The 22,181-nt window shown below is 41.1% G+C and overlaps 1 protein-coding gene across 3 annotated transcripts in view; it reads left to right on the top strand.

The window, feature by feature from the left end:
* Positions 1 to 22,181, top strand: part of OSBPL6 (oxysterol binding protein like 6) — a 347,856-nt gene that overhangs the window by 248,030 nt on the left and 77,645 nt on the right. For 2 of the 3 annotated variants that reach the window (XM_073633825.1, XM_073633824.1), the window contains exons 10-12: positions 3,351 to 3,443; positions 17,116 to 17,281; positions 21,215 to 21,345. In XM_073633825.1, coding sequence (XP_073489926.1) covers positions 3,351 to 3,443; positions 17,116 to 17,281; positions 21,215 to 21,345 — 390 coding nt within the window. The remainder of the gene's footprint in view (positions 1 to 3,350; positions 3,444 to 17,115; positions 17,282 to 21,214; positions 21,346 to 22,181) is intronic. The other variant, XM_073633827.1, reaches the window with a different exon arrangement.

The following is a 22,181-nucleotide window of genomic DNA, read 5'->3' as shown; positions in this document are numbered from 1 at the left end:
TACAAGCTATAAAAAGCCCAAGTGTGAACAGGGCCTTAGAAGTGATTAACCCTTTTAGAAGCATCTTACCAAAACTGAAATTTATGTTGCAGAGCCTAAAATCTGACATATTTTTGTTTGCAGACTTTGGAAATATCAGTGAGTATATCACACAAACAGGAACTGACATTTTTGGAGGTGTTTGGACATCAACTGTGTATGGAACGCCTCCAGGTTGCCATATAATATTGAATTAAGAAAATTACAGTGGTGCAGATTAAAAAGGAAATCATTTTTAATACCATTAAACTACAGTATGACTTGTGTAACAGTTGTATATGCTATGATTTTTTTATCTGCAATATTTTTTCCCACAAAAGTGGAGTTACGTTTTTAAAAAAAATGTAACTCTGAAATACCATACTTCTGATGAAGTATAGAAAATTGTAACTGGAGATCATCAGAATGTAACACATCCCATAGGTTCACTATACCACCCTCTTTCCAAGTGTGAAAAACTGTGACGTCAATGGACCTGGGGTCTTCAATCATTTTCCAACCTCCCTTACTATCAAAATACCTTCTTAAAACCAAGCTATCCTTTTAAAATGTGTAAGAAGAGTCTGAAAAGTGAAGTATGCAAAAGACCCACAGTAGGTCACAAATGTAACATCGACAGGCTAGTATGTTACAAGGCATGAATAACCCAGTCCATAACATAACGCGTCAAACAAGTTGAATTATATAAATTAAGAGTCAGAAAATTAATATCTAGAGAATGTTTAGGCATTTTTGATCTATTCAAAGCAAACCTAGGCCTTTTACCTTGATATATAAGCTGAAAAGTCCAAATTGAATCTATCAGTAGTCCTAAAAACAGGTGGAACGTGTAACAACATGTTCCAAAGGTGATCTTATCCTTTAATAACAAAATAGTCTAATAATCTTACACCATAATATAATAATATAGAAAATAAACTACAATATAATCAGTGGTCGTTCAGTAAAAACAAGCCACAATGATAAAAACTGGTAAAACTTGTTAGTTGTAGCAGTTTTATTAGTGTTCTCTTGTGCGTATATTTATCTCATCATTTTTTCTTTACATTTTTTATATTTTTGTAATTGCTGTGTAGCCATGATGAAGGGGGAGTGTGTTTTGGCCCCCGAAATCAGTTGACCTTTTTCGGCTCAATAAAGCTGTTTTGGACTTTATGAATTTAGTCTGGTGCTCATTCTGTTGGTTTAAGCCCAATGTTTTATGGTGACCTGTGAATATTACTTGGTGCCACTCTGGCCCTCTAGCAAAAAAAAAAAGTATATGAAGTATTTTTAATTGGTCTTGGTGGAAAATCCATTAGAATTCTAACAAATCTTGTACTGAATGATCACTTATGAGCAAAAGAACATTTGAAGTTATGAAATCTTTGATCAGTAGACTGACCATTATGCTGGCCTCAAATGAAACAATCTAAACCACATTGATTATTAAAATAAAAGTTTGCATTCTTTAAAAAAAATTGAATATTCTATTTTTTTAATTAAGTAGTGTATAGGTGTTTTAGTTGTTATGGGCAGTATCACCCCTATCTCTCTCCAGCTATTTTATTGTCTTCCTGGGTATGTTACATCTATTTCAATGCTGTCAGCACATGTGCATTGAAGGGCTGGTAACAATTTTGCAGCTTGCCTCAAGGCACCCATTTTATCGCTATCTAACAAAAATTGAAAACACCAAATTGACACATTAGTTTGGCAAGTGTGATATGCAGTAAGCACAACTATGGCTTAACAAATGCAACTGAGACACAACCGGCAAATTATGTACAATAGCTTGTTTTATATCTGTTGTTTTTGTACTGGTTATATGTTTTAACACCATTTATAAATACAACTGTGTTTTTGTGGATTCACCACAGGAGCCAGGAAAGCAATATGGGAGCTATCACTGTTTAGTATTAAAAGTAAAATTCTGGTACTGTCATCCTTTTTCCCTCCTTTACTACTTAAAGCTGAACTCCATTCCTGGCAGGGCAAGAGACCTGAATTTTCTGCTTTTAGCTTAGTAGCACTTACAGGTTTGGTCCCTCCAACCTGTAACTGGATAGTGATTTTTTTTTCTCACCGTTTTTGTACACCGTTTAAAAGAGTTTAGTGTGTTTTCTGCCAGAAAGCTCCAATCTGAAACGCAAATCAGAAGGGTTTTTTTTCCTACCTCTTAAAGCTGAGTTCAAAATATGCCCAATTGTATGGGCACAGAGGATAGCATTGAGCTGCTTCTACAGGCAAAACTCCTGTAGAAGCAGCAATTTAAAGCCAGTGTTCATGCAGCCTACGTGTGGTCCTTGCACTGCAGCACAACTGATGGACTCCTTGTGCTGCTTCTCCACCTGCCAGTTTGATTTCTGCTGTACAAGAACTGTAAGAGACTGACACTAAGTCATATTCAGACTCCAATTAAAAAAAAAAAAAAAAAGCATCCAAGAGGCACTGGAACTTTGATGTGAGTTCATACAAAGTAGCGAGAGGACAAAAACATTTGGAGAGCTCACTACCTCAGGTTATCGGCTCACAACAGACAGGGTTACCCTCTTGTTGGTACCCAGCTACCAAAGAAAACATGCACCAATGGAAGAAGCACCAGACCAAATAATGGACACTTTAATTTGGTCTAGCGCTCCTTTTACCGGTGAATATGTAACCAAGTCATATTCAGTTATTTACACTGATGACATTTTAAAAGGCACATCTGTATTAGGAGCTTAATAAATTGTCTTTTATATCTCCCTGGAAGTCAGCTTTAAAAAATAGCTAACCAAAAGGAAGTATGGAAGTCAAGTGTTCTGACATCACACACTGCATGCAGTTATTGTATCATTGACTAGCTAAGTAGTGAAGTAAGGATATGGATCGCACCCCTTGGAGTTTACACCTTTCAAACCCATTTAGCTGTGATAGCCCCTGTATTTCTATCTATACAGGTTCTATTTAAGGTACCCAAACAATTAGACCTTCACTAGGCCACTCTGATAGAAAAAGCCTGACATGCACATCTACTGCACAATACTTGTCAGACAAGCTCCCCTAAATTTTGTACCTTATCTCTGCTTATTTGGCTACTTGCAATGCTGAAAATTAGTACTAATTTAATATCATTCCTCTCAAGCCAAACAATTTGTATAATTACAATAGATTTTGATCAGACCCTTTGCTATTTTGTATGGGTACCTTTATACATAGCCTTGAGAAAAGTGGGCACTTGTGTGGAACTGTTAACTAATACTGTATGTCAGCATGTCTTGTCTTTGCTTCTGGCTCAATGTCTGAAATTTAATGGCTTTCTGTTGCTTTTAATGCTTCGTGCAATTTAGGCTAACTGTGTAGATATGTCAAAGAAAGACAAGCGCACGGCGAGGAGGTGGAGAACAAAAAGTGTCAGCAAAGATGCAAAAATACAACTTCAGGTACAATTTTAATCCCTAATCCAATACAGCTGTTTCAGTCTGCCCCAATTTTTTGCAATGAGTAACGTTAAAAGGTAACTGTACTGTTAAAACACAAGCATGTCATTTTTCATCTATCCAGGGACACCTGGATGCCATTATAACTTCTTACTTCTGCTTTCCTTCCCCTACTGTATCTTTGGAGAGGTGGCATCAGAGGTCCAGGCTAGCGTAGACATTGATTTGTTTACATTAATTTTATCTGTGGCTTTTGTCTCTAGAGAACAACTGCCTATGATTCAGTTGAGTTGATTTATAAAAGGTAAATGGGCTGTTCACTTTGCAAGGGAATTTTCCCTTAAGGCCTAGTTGACACTATTGGGGCTCTGCAAACCGCATTTGCGCTGGCATGGCAACCCATTCATTTGAAAGAGTTGTGGTGCCTGCATTTAATACAGGAAAAAGGTTCCTGTACCATTTTTAAAATGCAGCAGCAGATTTCCCGGCAGTTCCCGCACCTGCAAATGCTCTGCAGTTTTAGATGCATGGGGGTGCTGATAAGAATGAATAGCAGCCCCGCACGTTTTTAAAGAGAAGCATGTTCTGGCTGCGGGTGGTTGAGGGAACAGGTGTGATTCCCACAACCACCTTTAATAGTGTGAACCAGACCGAACTTAAAGGGTAAGTTCACCTTCACAGAAAGTCTGTAAGGTGCACTTACGCTGGACCTCCACCCCACCCCCCTCACGCTGTACTGGAGTCCCGCGATACCCCCACTCTCAGGCACCAGGACGTCGCTTTATTGGTCTGGGGATTTGAAATACTCCTGGCTTTCTCTCCTCTCCTCCAGTGCTGAAAGGACTGGCTAGGTGGATTCTGATTGGTCAGCGTTGTCAATGTGACGGTGCTGACCACTTAGAATGCCTCCTATCCATACATGCTGAGAGGTACAGATAGAAGCTTAAGCCGGTGGGATTTCAAATACCCGGACCAGTGAGGTGATGCCCTAGTGTCTGACAGTGCAGGATCGGGGGGGTGGGGAGGGGGTACAAAGTAAGTTCACCTTACAGATTTTCTGTAAAGGTGAACTTACACTTTAATTAATGAGGTGAATCTCTATCAACATTCTTTATCCAGCTGTGCAAGCAAAAATACTGGACTGTTCTTTTCCTTGCAAATGATCTGGTATTCTTTTGCAAAGTGTTTTCTTTTTTCTCCCATTTGCTACGTTAAGGGAAAATTTTCTTGCAAGGTGAACATCCTGTAAATCATCTTGGTCTTCAGTGACACGAGCAGTAAATGATGAATAAAATATTCTATAGCACACGCGTAATAACTAGAGAAGCAGATCACAAACCGTTCGAAGAAGGCAACAACCTGCATACATTTAGCCGATTCCTCTCCAGAGCAGGGAACAGGAATATCTAATCTGTATAATATATTTAAAGAACGGTTACCCTTTTAGGTTCAAATCTGTGTGTGCGCATGTCGCTGGTAGGGCAGCCCAGCCCATTTATTTCAAAGGGCTGCCTTATCATGAGAAACGTGGGGAAAGAAGTCCCAAACCCATGTGTGTTTTTTTTTTTTAACAAATAATAGTAGTATTAATGACACCCCTGGGTGTCTGCTAAAGTGCAGTGCATTTCTCCGTGCAGCACAGTGTGAATGTTACGAAAGATCAATTGGAGCAAAATAACATTTGCTCTGAGTTTAGTAGCTAGTGAATTTATCAAAGGCAAAATATAGTTAATTTGTCGCATTGCCACCTGTGACTATTCTCTGTTAGAACTTGGATTTGGGCCCGGAGTTGTCACAAGAGTAACATCTGGAGCCCTTCAGTTTAGGGGAGCACAGCTCTGTACAGCTTCGTAGTAAAGAAACCAAATGAGGACAACAGTTTAGTTAAAATTTGATCAAACAAATGTACTGTATTTTGCCATTAAAAAAGTAAGGTTCCTTTGCTACAAAACCGTTTTTCTGCAAGAGCCAAACAAAAAAAATAAATCAAAACTAGCAACTACAGCAGCAGCATTCATATTTTAGAGGGGATCCCCCAGAATCCTCATTCCCCTGTGACTGGCTTGGCTGCCTTTTAGCACAATTTTGCTCAGAGTAAAATTACTAAAAGCCTGTTACATTAAATATGCAGAAAATTCCTTTCCTTAACTGGACTGAATTTATGAAAATAAACTTGCGTCTTTCCAAAGGAGAAATTAATTTTATTACAACAGTGAAACTTGTGATTATTATACAGAAAGAAAATCTCTTTTGGCACACACTTTGAAGAATTTCAGTAAGTGCACTACAATGACCTATTTTAGTACCTACCTTACAGAAACCAGTAACCATTGGGTTACTTCCTTGCAGAGCATGTAGTTTGATCTGAAAGGGAATTTTTGTTTCCCTCAACAAGAGTTCTTAACCACTTCAGCCATGGAAGATTTTACCCCCTTCCTGACCAGAGCCCTTTTTGCGATTCGGCACTGCGTCGCTTTAACTGACAATTACACAGTCGTGCGATGTTACACCAAAACAAAATTGACGTCCTTTTTTTCCCCACAAATAGAGATTTATTTTGGTGGTATTTGATCACCACTGTGGTTTTTATTTTTTGCGCTATAAACAAAAAAAAGCGACAATTTTGAAAAAAAAAACTATTTTTTACTTTTTGCTATAATAAATATCCTAAAAAAAAAATATAAAAAATAACATTTTAGGCCGATTATGTATTCTTCTACATGTTTTTGGTAAAAAAAATCGCAATGAGCATATATTGCTTGGTTTGTGCAAAAGTTATAACGTCTACAAAATAGGGGATAGATTTATGGCATTTTTATTATAATTTTTTTTTTATTAGTAATGGCAGCGATCTGTGATTTTTATTTTTTTATTTATCATGACTGCGACATTGCGGCGGACACATTGAACACTTTTGACACATTTTGGGATCATTGTCATTTATACAGCGATCAGTGCTATAAAAATGCACTGATTACTGTGTAAAGGACACTAGCAGGGAAGGGGTTAAACACTAGGGGCCAATCAAGCGGTTAAGTGTGTCCTAGGGAGTGAGTCTAACAGTGGGGGGGTACGGGCTCACTATAACATGACAGAGATCACTGCTCCCGATGACAGGGAGCAGTAGATCTGTCATATTGCTAGGCAGAACAGGGAAATGCCTTGTTTACAAGGCATCTCCTCGTTCTGCCACTCCGTGACACAATCGTGGGACATCGAGTCCGCGGGACCCACGGGCACAGTCACACAGAGTGCGGCGCACGCGCCCACTAGCCCGCAAATTAAAGGGGACGTACAGGTACGCCCATTTGCCCACTGCTGCTATTGTGCCAATGTATATCGGTGTGCAGCGGTCAGCAAGTGGTTATTGTATATCTTAAAGCCCAATTTCAGGAGATTTGAAAGACCTCCTTTGCACTGGGACTGTGGCCACACTGAAAGGGGGTTAAAGTGGTTGTTAAGCTACTCCTAACATGTATACACCATTAGCACTGCCTCCTATTGTAGTGTGTGTTATAAAAATAAATGCTGCAAATAACTAATTTCACTGTACCCTTAACCACCTCAATACAGGGCACGTACACCCCCTTCCTGCCCAAGCCATTTTTCAGTTTTCAGCGCTGTCGCACTTTGAATGACAATTGCGCGGTCGTGTTACACTGCACCTTAATTAAATTTTTATCATTTTTTTCCCACAAATAGAGCTTTCTTTTGGTGGTATTTGATCACCTCTGCGGTTTTTATTTATTGCGCTATAAACAAAAGAAGAGGGACAATTTTGAAAAAACACAATATTTTTTACTTTTTGCTATAATAAATATCCAATTTTTTTTTTTTTTTTTAACAAATTTTTTCCTCAGTTTAGGCCGATACGTATTCTTCTACATATTTTTGGTAAAAAAAAATTGCGATAAGCGTATATTGATTGGTTTGCGCAAAAGTTATAGCGTCTACAAAATAGGGGATAGATTTATAGCATTTTTATTATTTATTTATTTTTTACTAGTAATGGCGGCGATCTGCAATTTTTATTGTGACTGCGATATTGCGGCGGACACATCGGACACTTTTGACACATTTTTGGGACCATTCACATTTATACAGCGATCAATGCTATAAAATTGCATTGATTACTGTGTAAATGTGACTGGCAGGGAAGGGGTTAACACTAGGGGGCGCTCCAGGGGTTAATGTATTACCTAAGGAGGTGATTCTAACTGTGGGGGGAGGGGACTGACTGGGGGAGGAGACCGATCGCTGTCCCTATGTACAAGGGACACGCCATCGGTCTCCTCTCCTCTCTGACAGGACGTGGATCTGTGTTTACATGCACAGATCCACGCTCCTGCTGTGTTAACCCGGCAATCGCGGGTGCCCGGCGGACATTGCGGCCGCCGGGCACGCGCACCGGGTCCCGAGTGACACGGCGGGCGCGCGCGCCCCCTAGTGGCTCGGGAAGGCGAGGACGTCATATGACGTCCTCCCAGAATAACAGAAGCCTCGTCCAGCCGTCATATGACGGTGGGCGGTGGCTTAGTGGTTAAATAAGCTAACTCTGGTGAGACAGCTCTCAAATACTCAGGCCTCCTTCAGTGGGTACCTGGAAGCAAATCAAAGTATGGAGATGAGTGCCAAACCACAAAGTGAAAGAGTCCAAAGTGTTTGTAATACCATTGCATTAAAACAGCCAACGGGGTTTGGGGCAGCAAAATTCCCCCTTCATCAGGGCAAGGGGAATGGAATAAGGACCTGAATTCACTCATTGGCAACTATAACCAAAATCAATCTGATCTGGTGAAAAATATTCTTTTGGATTAGAATAACAGTGTAATCAGCAGCAAATTAACGTAAGAGGGAGTTGACAACATTTGCTGTCTGCACATAGGCGTCGCTGTGAAATCTGTGTAATGCAGCACAGCCCCACGCCCCCTGTCTTGCAATAGCAACATCTCAAAGTTGCTATTTGCATAGGAATAGGCACAATACATCCCTGTTATGGCAGTGCTCAGGCCCGCTGTTAGTTTTTCTTTAATCGTTCATCACGGGACACAGAGCCATAGTAGTTACTATGTGGGTTATAGTCCACCTTCAGGAGCTGGACACTGGCACACCCTAAACAGGAAGTTGCCTCCCTATATAACCCCTCCCATACCGGGAGCATCTCAGTTTTTTTTGCCAGTGTCTAAGGTGTTGGTCATGAGTAAAGACGTGCTGTGCTGAGCTCCACTGGAGCAATCCTTGCTGAGGCTAGCTATGCAGCCGGATCCATTCAAAGTGTCTTTTAGGCCAAATTGAATGGTGCCCGGGCCTCGTATCCAAAGAAACGAGGTTTTGCTTGCAAACTCTTCTCTTTTTAGCGAGCTGGACCAAAGGGTCCAGTGCTTTTGGCATTAAGGCCATAAAGTTTTACTGGCGGGGTGCTATTACAGGTCCAGGATTGTGGCTTCCCCAAGGGTCCCCGGTTCCTGAAGGTTTGTTAACTGAACCCACCGTGAAGGGTGAAGATTGGGTCTGTTGGTTTTACCACAGAAAACCCTGCGGCAGAAAAGGTAAGTGGAGTTAGCAGGCAGACCCCCGGTAAGTTTGGGGGGTTTTGCTTCCTCCAGACACCCCCGCCTGGGCTGAACTCTTCCCCTCTTCATGTGGCTGAGTATAAGGGAGAACTAAAAACGATCGGCAATGCCGTTTTCTTTCACCGCCCCTGCTCGGCGGCGGCTTCCAGGTCTTCTCCACGCCATCCCTCCCTCACTCAAAAGCCAATCCCATCAGATTGGAGGCCCGTGCTTGTGCAGGAAAACTTTTTTTGAAAGAGAAAGGAGGGGGGGAGCGTTGCGACGGTGGTGGCAGGGCTTAGCGCGGCGTTGGCGTTCTCCAACGCGGGAGTGTGTTTTTTTTTTTTTTTTTTGTTTTTTTTTTGTTTTGTTTTTTTCTTTAAAAAAAACTCCATTTGTGCTGGCTGCAAAATTGTCTGAGAGACATAAGAGCAAATAAACAGGGGCTGCAGTGTTGAAAACAGTTGCAAACATTTCATGGCCCCGATGCTCACTCTGAATAGCCACCCTTTCTCAGGGGAGGATGCCATTTGTAGAGATGAGTAGGCTTTCCAGAGTTTGAGGGAGACTCTTTTGGCTCTTTTTTGGGGGCGTTTCAACCCCCCCTTCTGACCTTAGCACAAAGCAGAGGTACTAACAGAAGAAATCGCATCCACTGCTTGAGCAATAGTCCAGTCACTGCCGGTGCTATTAACGCTCAGCCTGATGCAAATAGTAAATGTGTCAAATAGAAAATGCCTGTGTCACCAAAACCTCTTTCATGCTCTTATGCTCTTGCCCATTCTCATTCTAGAAATTCAGGCACAGCACTTAGTTCTGAGGGCCTGAACATTCAGTTTACGGTATTGTCCTGCCAGAATTCAATCTGACTATGCCACAGCAATGGCCTATATTAATCACCAAGGGGGCACAAGAAGTTGTGCGGCCCTGATAAAGGTGATTCATATCTTGTCTTGGGCAGAAAACAATGTACTTTGCCAATCGGCGGTCTTCATTCTAGGAATAGAAAATTGGCAGACAGACTACTTGAGTCGCCAGCAGTTGTTCCCAGGAGAATGGTTCCTTGACCCCGATATCTTCAAGTCAATATGTCAACGATGGGGGATCCCAGACGTAGATCTGTTTTACGTCCAGGTTCAACAAAGAAATCGGCAACTTTGTGTCAAAAACAAAGGATCCGCTAGCATCCGCTCCCTCCTATTCTGCCTGCGTCCACGACTTCTTCACAGGATCAAGCAGGAAGGGAAGTTGGTGATTCTTGTGGCCCCCAGCGGGTTCCAGGAAATCTTGGTATGCAGAGACCCTACCGCCACGGCCAGACCTTCTTTCGCAAGGTCCAGTATTCCATCCTACTTTACAAACGCTAAGTTTAACGGTTTAGCTATTGAGACCCACACTCTGAAGAAACGTGGGCTGTCAGGTTCAGTGGTTTCTATCTTGGTTAATGCAAGGGAGCGGGCCTCTATAATTATATATTATGGAGTCTGGGAAGCATATGTCTCCTGGTGCGAAACCAGGGGTTGCACCACAGGAAATAGGTAGGATCCTTGACTTTCTGCAGATGGGGTGAGAAATAAAGCTGGCCTTGAGTGCTTTCTAAGGATAGGTCTCGGCATTATCGGTATTATTTCAATGACCACTTGCTTTGCTTTCTTTGTTTCGTAACTTTATTCAGGGGGTAACATGTCTTAATCCCCGGTTAAGTCACCCTTGAACCCTTGGGACCTGTATTTAGTTTTGGCGGCATTACAAAACAGCCTTTTTTTGGGCCAATACGACATATTTCCTGGGTCCTTTTTTGACAAGGAAACTATTTTTTCTGGTAACCATATCTGCTGCAAGAATAGTATCAGAATTGGCTGCTTTTTCTTGTAAAGAGCCATATTATTATTGTTCACAAGGATAAAGTATTGCGTCCTCATCCTACATTTTTACCAAAGTTAGTATCAGGTTTTTATCTAAACCAGGGTATTGTTCTATATTATTTTTTTTCAGAACCCTCTTCTATGGAAGAAAAATCACTACATTCTCTTGATGTGGTGAGAGCAGACAAAGTCTACTAAAAGGTGACTGATCAAATTCGGAAAATGGATGTTTTGTTCGTATTGCCTGAATGTCCTAAAAGAGAACAGGCAGTATCAAAATCTACTATTTCTAAGTGGATTCAACAAGTAATCGTTCAAGCTTATGGTTTAAAGAGGTAGATTCCATCCTCTCAAATCAAAATGCACTCCTCCAAGGCTGTTAGTGCTCCGTAGGCAGTGCATCACTAAGCCTCCATGGCTCAAATCTGCAAGGCCGCAACTTTGTATTCAATCCATACATTTTCCAGATTCTATCAGGTGAATGTAAAAAGGCATGAGGATATCACCTTTGGGGCGTAGTGTGCGGCAGGCAGCAGTATAACTCCTCTAGTCTCATGTTGCCCTAATTCTGTTGTCTCCCTCCCTCCGCAGTTGGCATTGCTATGGGACATCCCACATAGTAACTACTATGGCTCTGTGTCCCGTGATGTACAATTAAAGAAAATAGGATTTTTATAACAGGTTACCTGTAAAATCCTTTTCTTTTGAAGTACATCATGGGACACAGAGGTTCCGCCCCTCTTTCTAGTATACATGAGTATTGCTTTGCTTCAAAACTGAGATGCTTCCGGTATGGGAGGGGCTATATAGGGAGGCAACTTCCTGTTTATGCTGTGCCAGTGTCCAGCACCTGAAGGTGGATTATAACCCACATAGTAACTATTATGGCTCTGTGTCCCGTGATGTAATTCAAAAGAAAAGGGTTTTACAGGTAAGCTGTTATAAAAATCCTATTACTCGTACCAGGCATTACATTGTGTCGGGAGCAGAGGAAATGGCCTACTCTCCATGCCCAAGTAAAGAAATGGCAGCTGTACCAGACAGTATTGGACTGTATTAATGCTGCAACAAAATATGCATGCTGACCGCTTGGGCAACCTCTTGAGGATGTATTTTTTTTCTTTTTAACTTATTCAATTGTTTGTCTTAAAGGATTACATCTTGATCAACAGGATTGTAATTCGCCATTAGACTTTTTCCTCCCCATTTCAGACAGACTTGGGTACACTAGCAGTAAGTTTAAGAATACATTGTTAAGCATCCTTCTTAATTTATTTTACAAAAGAAAGAAAATGGATGTGGCAGTAACATCACCCTAATGACTAATACACCACTAATATATGCACACTTATTGCTAGAGGCTTTCTATTTCTCCTACACATATTTATCGTTGGTCTGCTTGCTCTGCTCACGTTGTATCCCTTTTCTAATAAATACTCATGTTGTGGTATGTGTACACAGTTTCTGTTGTATATGTTAATGTTGCCTATGTTGTTTTTTTGTTGTTCTTGGACTTAAAAGTAACATGCCATATGAAGAATGTTTACCAGTTGTCCTATCTAACGAACTTTCAAAGCACATGCAACCATACTTGTGCATTTTATAGGGTAAAACCCAAGAATTAGAATTCAAGGTTTCTGTAAAAAAAATAAAAAAAAAAAAAAACTTACTCCGCAAGACTTCTCCATGCAATGGGTTTTCACAGACCTGTAGCTGCAATTCCACCTTTTATCTACAGTGCCACCTGCTGGTATACTCTGGTATCGTTCTTGCAGGCAAACCCAAATGGCCTACAATCTGACAAAGACCGACCAAAATTGTGATTGAATTTTTGTGATTGAGATGATGGTCTAAACCATTTTACATAATAGTTTTAGATAGCAGAATGCTTCATGTTACTATATTGCTGAGATAGACTGTACATTAACAAAAAAAAGCCTGCAGTCAGTGCCCGTTCTTACATATACAATACACCTATTTTTCTCCCTCCTGAAGACTTATATTCAGGCATTTATTGAAAATGGTCTGTTGGCACACGTGAGTTTTTGGAGTCATTAGTGAAAGCAGGGAAGTAGAACATGTCCTGCATCGAACAAACCAAACACAAAATACATGTATGTACATATTTAATGTAATAGTATTTTTAAGTGACGCTAACATTTTTGATGAATATTTTAAAAGTTAAAGACAAATTACCGTCATGTCCATAAATATATTGCACCATAAAATGTCATCAAGTTCTGGAGCCCAGATATGACCGCAATTTCTTGCACCTATTTTTAAAACCGAACATGTGCTCTGTTACGGAGCTGTACTGGCTCCCCAGCGAGAGATAGGACTTCTTGACTCATTCGCATTCTGCACAACAGCTCTCTCAAATGGCTTGAAAAATCCTTTACTTGGAAACAGTCAATAGGATTACAGAGGGCATGCCGGGGTCCCCAGGAGAGCTCTTTTGCTGCCCTATGCGCCCTTTACACCAAGCGTGTCTATTGCTTCTGAAAGCAGAAGTTAACCTGTATTTGTTCAGCATGTGGTGTTATAAAAACTCAGATGTGAAGATTACAATAACCAGTACAGTCTAAATATATAGATCATGACAACATACAGTGGGAATACAGGAAGATGCAAAACACACAGCCCATGGCAAGTCTTGTACAGCTAATGAAAAACAATGAAAAAAATGCAGTTTTTCCAAAAAGGTGTTGCATGGACACTAATATCTATAACCCAATATACACCTATATTGCCAAAAATATTGGGACACCTGCCTTTACACGCACATGAAGTTTAATGGCATCCCAGTCCCTAGGGTTCAATATTGAAGTGGCCCACCCCTTTGCAGCTATAACCACTTCAACTCTTCTGGGAAGGCTCTCCACAAGGTTTAGGAGTGTGTCTATGGGAATGTTTGACCATTCTTCCAGAAGCGCATATCTAAGGTAAGGCACTGATGTTGCACGAGAAGGCTTGGTTCGCAGTCTTCACTCTAATTTATACCAAAGGTGTTTTATTGGGTTGAGGCCAGGACTCTGCGCAGGCCAGTTAAGTTCTTCCACCTCAAACTTGCTCATCCACACTATATTGCCAAAAGTATTGGGCCACCCCTTCAAATCATTTGGTGGGGGGGGGGGTGTTATGGTGTGGAGTTGTTTTTCAGGGGTTGGGCTTGGCCCCTTAGTTCCAGTAAAGAAAGACATTGAGCGAGTTTGGGGTGGAAGAACTTGGCCTGACCTGACCTCAACCTGATAGAACACCTTTGGGATGAATTAGAGCGGAGACTGCGAGCCAGGCCTTCTCATCAGTGCCTGACCTCACAAATGTGCGTCTGGAAGAATGGTCAAACGTTCCCATAGACGCACTCTTAAACCTTGTGGACAGCCTTCCCAGAAGAGTTGAAGCTGTTACAGCAGCAAAGGGTGTGCCAACGTAATATTGAACCCTACGGACTAAGACTGGGTTGCCGTTAAAGTTCATATGCATGTAAAGGCAGGTGTCTCAATACTTTTGGCATATAGTGTATTGTCAATATACATTATATATATTTACCTCCTTCCCCCAGTTAAAAGAAAGAGTAAAGCAATTCTCAACTATATATAAACATACTAATATAGAAAACATTGTGTGTTATTGCATTAATGCAGTAGCTAAATATAGACAACTAGGGTTATCTAGGTCTAATTCTGTAGATAATTTCATGGTCGTCTGTATTTAGCTGTAGTTGGTAACATTAAAACCCAATTTCAACCGAAACTTTATTCTAGATATGTATAGTGAGTTAGAAACTCTGTCAGGTTTTTATTGCTATTTACATTCCCATTTTTTTTTCTCACGTTGTCTCAGTGCCACCTTCTCACACACAAGTTGTCACCAGGACAGGAAAATCTCAACAAGTGGGACAAGGATGGCAATGATAATCTGACAGGTTCTCACCTTCTCTGCTCTATAAAATGTATGCGTCACTGTTGGAGAGGTTTAATATCACATCCTGTCCCAGTGATGGGGATCCGGAAGTGTTTAGGAAAAATCTCTCCATCGGGAACTTGGACAGGAGCAAAAATGTGTAGAGTAGAAAGTAGTGTGTGCCCAATCTTAACTAGGGAGGCAGCACCTGACGATTCAAAAGGAGGAATCACACTTTCCATTTTGAAGAAAGTATGTCTTGATTTATTCATAACCTGAGAAGGAAAAGCAAACTGGACACAGATTTCTCAAACACATTGCTTTAATTCTGCTTTTATGAATAAATGAAGACTATAGTTTATCCACAATGGAGAGCCTAATTTTTTTTTTTTCTTCTGAATCCCCTGGCACTGCTTCTCTGTTTAGAGTTGTGCACCCACTACCTTTTAAGCTGGTCATATTCTATGTGCTTTTCTGCCGATTCCTGATGAACTGGCTGGAATTGACATGATGGGTGGCCCTATTGACCCTCTCCCACCCCAACATCCTTTGATTGAAAAATCAAAGAAGCTTGCTAAAATAATTTCCAGCTGAACAGCTCTTCAGTTATTCTGACAGCTACCATCTGTGGCTGTAAGAATGCCATAGGCTAACAGGGAGAATTGTTTATCTACACTGTATGGTGTAGATGGAGGAATCTGTTAGATTTGTTTCTAATCCCTATGGTCATCCTTACTCTTTATATAAAGCTGGCCATACATGGATCAGTTTGTTACCGTCAACCAGCGGGCTGATCAAAAAAACTGAATGGATTCCCCCATCCACACAGGTGAGGTGAATAGAGGAACCATTGTGTTTTTGCATTCTGACAGCGGGGACTCTACTGCCAGAATACATTTGGCTGCAGCACTGATCTTGCAAAGATTTTCCAGCAAGCCCGTTCTTGCGAAATCTGTTATTAAAGCTTGTTTGGCTGTACTTCTGTGGATCACAGGAGTGCAGCTCGTTTTGCACTCCTGTGAACCTAAAGTCCGCTGTCTGCTGACATTACAGAGCCGCTCCAGGCTCGGGCAAAACACTAGGGTCGGGATCCGCCCACATGCCTGGACCGGCACCCGGCTCAGCTTCTCAGCGAGCTGCTGAAAGCCTAAGATGGCCCCTCCCACCCCCTCCACAGCTCAGCAGAGAGTGGTGACTGACAGTCATCGCTCTCTGCTCAGGAAGCCCTGAGAGCCGAGCGATCAGCGGTGTTAGATCGCTCAGTTCTCAGTGTTAGAGGTGACGGGGGACAGATGCAGCATTGGACTGATGCGGCATCCACCTAGGTAAATATGATTCCGAAAAAAAGCCATACCCCATACTTTTCTTTTAAATCAACTTCTCATAAGCAGGAATGGCCGTAGATAGATTGAAATTCAGCCTGTCCCTGCTGAATTAGTCAAATTTCAAACCATCTATGGCCAGATTTAGTTGTCCCTCCTTGAGGGTAGCTTGGTCTGACTTCGAGTGACCTGCAAGCATGTTAGATCTGTACCCACGGATGTCCTTTCTCTAATATGTTTGTATTTATTTAAAGATTATTTTTTAATGTGTGCCTTTTTTTTTTTTTTTTAACTAATTCAAGATAGGGTATGGAAAAGTCTGTGTACACAGATACCTTTTCTACCCCTCGTTGATACCCACTATGATAACTGTGCTACTATGTTGTGCGGGTCATTTTTTATGGTGTCTCCAAGGCAGGCAGATTTAAAAGAAAATGATATCATTCATAGAGTATAACACTTGATTTATTAGCATAATAGTTAAAATGTGTTTGTTTAAAGGATCTTCCTTATGTACTGTAATTGCACTTGTACCATCATAGATCTTTTGCTGAACACTAAGCAAGTATAGTAATGTTGGTTTTCTGTATCATCACTTTCTTGTCCCGGGATATAAAATCTTCAATGTTAACCCTCTTTGACTTATCTTGCTTTCTGGCCAGGTTGGCCAAGAGATTATATTACTCAGATATAGTGGGCACATCCGTTCAATAACAGAGGAGCATGTTTTAAATTGGCTATGCACTCTAAATCAGCTTTTCATAAGGTTGGGCTTTATTTTAAGTAGTTGGCTATAATCCCTATAAAAATGGAGTGCACATGTGAAAAATGTATACTGTCACTTGGGGTCTGAATTCATAATCTGCCTACATATAAACAGGTTTTCTGTCTCTTGTGTGGTTCATGCTTTTTAGGTTAGAAAAGCTGAAAAGTATTTAATCAAATCTCATAGGACACTCTAGACTGGGCAGGTTTTTGTGGGGTTATACAGTGGATTTGATTAATGCACAATATTAACACAATTATCTTATAGGTACCTCTCAGCGCTTCTATGTCTCCGGTCCGTCTGCACGCCTCCAACCCTAACCTCTATGCTGATGTGGAGTTCCAGAATCCTCCAAGTCATGTAGCCGATGCCCTGGAGTTTGCATCTGACTATACCAAACTGCAGGAAGAGTTCTGCTTATTAGCACAGAAAGGTATTGCTCATATGATTTGGCTTTGTAAAACCATTAAAGAAATACCTTTGCAGGCATTTCAAGGAAAAACCCAGTTTGTGGTTCTTCTTACTTTTGTTTCAAGGCCAATGTTATAATGTGCTAAAAGAGACCCTGGCCCATTTAGGGTGAATTGAAAGAGTTGGGGCAAAGCACACACTTGACCACCTTCTAATCTCATCTCCAGCACTTCCCTAGCCCTCCTTTTTCTGTGGCCACAGATACAAAAAAAACTTGGTGCTTCTGGGTATGGGGGAGCATGTGACCTCCTCCTATAACTTGCCAATTGCTAGGCCCGAGCACTTTCACATGACCGAGGTGGTGGTATTACTACTGCACCTACCTACAGAACAGCAGGGGATTGCTGGAGAAGTTTGTATACGGTGGTTGGGATGGGCTTTTAACAGATGATGTGCATATTTCTTGACCATTCAGAGTGCACCTTATTACTTCTGAAATCACATTCATTTTTCAACATAAAGCCTACCTTGGCCAGTGAGAGGTGTGGAAACTTGAAGTGTAAGCAGATCCCTATTATATCCAGTTAATTTTTTACTAAAAAATGCTTAAGGTCCAAATTTTTGTGTAAATTTGCTAAATACATTTCAGATGCATCAAAACAAAAGGTGCGCAAAGTATTATAGTTCTGTAAATAGCAGTCAGTCTGCTGTGTTCGCCAGCATACTTCAAAGTGGGACTTTTGCTCTTTGTGTACAAACTGTGGTCTCTCTGCAGAGATCAGCCATGGTTCCTGCTGGCTCACTGCAGATCTATACCTCCAACCCAGTAGGGGGCATGTTAGACCTCTGCAATGAGACCTTGGTTTTCCTGCAGAGGGCAAGGGTCCCACTCTGCAGTTGCTGGCACGCTTTTCTACTTAGGCTGAGCCTGTTTTAGAAATCAAATGGTAAAACTTTGTACACCTTTTGTACTGATGCACACGGAATGTGTCAATTAAGCAGAAGGTTCAGTTGGGCTTTAACCACTTAAGGACTGAGCCCCTTTCTGAGATTTGTTGCTTACAAGTTAAAAACAGGCTTTTTTGCTAGAAAATTACTTAGACCCCCCCCCCCCAAACATTATATATATTTTTTTTCCTAACACCCTAAAGAATAAAATACTTTCAATACTTTCTGTCACACCGTATTTGCGCAGCAGTTTTACAAGAGCACTTCTTTTGGAAAAAAAATACTTTAATTAAAAAATAAGACACCAGTAAAGTTAGCCCAATTTTTTTTTAATACTTTGAAAGATAATGTTACGCCAAGTAAATTGATACTTAACATGTCATGCTTCAAAATTGCGCCTGCTCGTGGAATGTCAACAAACTTTTACCCTTAAAAAAATCTCCATAGGCGACATTTAAAAAATTCTACAGGTTGCATGTTTTAAGTTACAGAGGAGGTCTAAGGCTAGAATTATTGCTCTCACTCTACCGATCACGGTGATACCTCACATGTGTGGTTTGAACACAGTTTTCATATTCGGGCGATACTCACGTATGCGTTCGCCTTTGCACGCGAGCTTGGCGGGACGGGGTGCGTTTTTAAATTTTTTTTTTTTTTTTTTCCTATTTATTTTACCTTTTTATTTTTTACATTGTTCTTTTTTTAAAAAATGTCACTTTTATTCCTATTACAAGGAATGTAATCATCCCTTGTAATAGAAAAAAAGCATCTACCAAAAAAACGCAACATAATTTTAAGGAGGACTGCCCTTTTAAAGGACGATCTAACCCTTTGTTTAGTAAATCCCCACATCCCCTGAGTGCAGCCTACATGGAATGTTTACCTTTTTTCCCACACCAGCAATCTTGGTCAGTTCCTCTTTATACCACTCATGCATGCCAAAGCCATATTCATTCCTATGGATAAGCCATACTTAAGGTAAGGTAGCCTCCAGGCGTAACTTGGAGTATGTCCTACCTAAGGAATTAATGGGGTAAAGGCGTGCATCCGCAGTATGATGATGATGAGCCAACTGGGCCTTTGTCAGAGGCAAAATGGCTGGATCAGGGGGATGAAGGTATGTATTATCCCAGGTGAGTTGCAGTCAGGGGGTGGACATATTGACTAAAGATGACGTTGTCCTTAAAGTATACCTCATTATTTCTGGATGATATAGTTTGCTATAGACCCGTGAATCACAAACAATTGCCATGTTTTATTTTATTCTTTTAATTAAATATACTGTAGTGGTGCCCCCATGGGGTTGCTGCGTGTACTAGCATCCACACATTTCACCCTGCTGGTCAGACATCCATTTTGGTACACTTTCCCAGACAATGAACAGTTTCTTGTTTGTTTTTGTTTTTATTAGGGGATTAAACTCGGGTGGGGAAAAGGGACATGGGATGCCCAGATAATGAATAGTTCTTAATGAAATAAATGTTGGTTAAGTCTAGATTTGACAGTCTCTTCCTCTGCACATCTCCTCCTCCAGCACACTACTTGAGATCACTTGCTTCACTTCACTGTCCAAATCTAGGTTCCTGTCTCCATTAGCACATGGCTAGGCCTCACTCCGAATAAGTCCCAACGTTTTTCTAACAGTCCATTACAGACAGATGTCTGCAGTGCCCTTTGAGATGGCAACCGTTTTAGTAGAGAAGAATAAATGTGCTAACTGACACTTGGTGGACTACCGATCCCAGCACATCCGATGCAAATCCTGCCAGCCCTTGTAGCTGCAACTACTTAACTCCAAAAGACCACAGTCTCTCTCTCTGGCTCCACATCCAATACCTGGCATGTCTCTCCCAGAGTTTCACACTATGCTTCTCACTCACCGCCCCCAGCATGGATCCCTCCTGAATGACTTGCCTGGCAGTGCTCCCAACTGTCCTCCCTTGCTGTTCTTCCACCAGACAACTCCCCCCACAACAGGTTGACCATGGGTATATATAGGAGGCCTGCCCCCTGCCAATCCTAGTTGGGGATGGGTCAGGGCTCCCACATACACCCCATATCATTCCAGCTCTCTGCCCTGCCTATTTTCTAGAACCTTCTGAAAACCAGAGGAGGCGCCAAAGAGCTGAAGCACATGTCAATCATCTGATGCTACACTAAACCACTCCCCTGCCCCAGATCAAAACAAACAGGCCTAGCTCACAGCTAGGCCTGCCTAAATTTACAAACATTGGCAATATACACAAAAAAACACTACTGTAAAAGGTAGAGGGCGCTACAATACTTTTTCACTTTTTTCATCTATTCTTGCACCTCAGGGCTGCTAATGTCCTCCTGCCTGATGTTGTCTGTCTATATGCATTGGCTCCAGCGTGCACCTTATTGTTCAGGAACAGTTTTATTGATAGTTGCAACGGTGAACAATGCCTGAGCATTGTGTGTCAGTATGACTACCAGCAGTGTATGTGACAGGATGCCAATGCAGGAGCACAGTTATGAGACGTGTCATCTCCTCACAGGAAGATGATGAGGAATGCCTGAGTAAGGACCATTGTGGCAGGATCACCAGTTATTCTTTTAATTAAAGCTGCATTGAAGAAGATTGAAAACATTTTAAATGTTAGTACATTACCATAGCTAAAGCTTATATGAAATTTTAGCGATTGCGTCAACTCACAATGTACTTATCTGTACAGCATGTACAGAATTTTAAATATATTTGATCATTTTAATTTTTCATTAAATAGTCTAGGTTTGGCCTAACTTTGGCTCTGCAAGCGTGCCTTACATATTTTTACTTGAAAAGCATGATGAGGCTCGTCATTCCACAACAGCTGGAGAGCCGTAGGTCAAGTGTTAGATCTGAATATGCAAAGATTGCAGCATTAAGCAAGTTTTTATCCAGCGAAGGCAGGGGAAAAGTGTACATTGTGTTATGTGTACCCCTCCCTAGCTGTAGAAGAGTCGGATCTGTGATGTCTTACTAAAATTTTTGAATTTTTTTCAGTCCATTCTCTCCTGAAATCCGCCTATAACACAATTGCCATTGAGAAGGAAAAGATGAAGCAGATGGTTTCTGATCAGGATTACAGCAGCCACAATACACAGCTCGCACGCCTCCGACAGTCTCTTTCTCAGGTACGTTTTATCTTAAGTTACAAGACACCTTTCCACATCGCTGCCAGGGAGCTTAATTAGTAGGACCTCTTTTAAACATCCACCATATGCTGTGCTGTAAGGATGATATGATTCAGGTTTAAACTTAACATTGTAATCCTGGACTATCTGATGATATAACCAAACATTAATTGATCTAGAGTTTCATGTTAGCCAGGGGATTTAAAGTGAAAAAAATATTCTGTATAAGCTGATAAAATGCTACAAGAATGTTTTTAAAATTTATTGAAAACATACAAATTGCATCAATTAGATTTTTTTTCCCCTGATATAAGATTATTTTAATTGTTATTTATGCATAGTAGTTACTAGTAGTTACATGGGTTGAAAAAAGCACATCCAGTTCAACCAGTAGAAAGAATAGAACCCTATACCAACACTTGATCCAGAGGAAGGATAAAACACAGCATGGCTAAATTTGCTCCAACATGGGGAAAAAAATCCTTCCTGATTTCTAAGGCAATTGGATACTCCCTGCATTAAGCATCTCTTGTGTTATTTCTAAATGCTAATATCCAGTTATGCAGTATTGTGTGTGTGTGTGTGTGTGTGTGTGTGTGTGTGTATGTAGCGGTTGGTTACCACTAGTTACTAACATCCACCAAATCACCCTGCTGCCATACCCCCATCTATCACATCTGAGACAATGAGAAGTCATTTGCTTAGTTTTGTTGCGTTTATTGCGGGATACAACTTGGTTGGGGTAAAGGAAAATATGGTATGCCCATGGCACTTATTGAATTGTCATCACATGGATAGAACATTGATTAGCAGCTTTAGCCCTGAAAATGATGCAT

The sequence above is a fragment of the Aquarana catesbeiana genome, linkage group LG06 (assembly GCF_042186555.1).
Source record: "Aquarana catesbeiana isolate 2022-GZ linkage group LG06, ASM4218655v1, whole genome shotgun sequence".
In the NCBI taxonomy this organism is placed as follows: Eukaryota; Metazoa; Chordata; class Amphibia; order Anura; family Ranidae; genus Aquarana; species Aquarana catesbeiana.
Note: the sequence above shows the minus strand (reverse complement) of the source record. Positions and strands in the feature narration are given on the sequence as shown.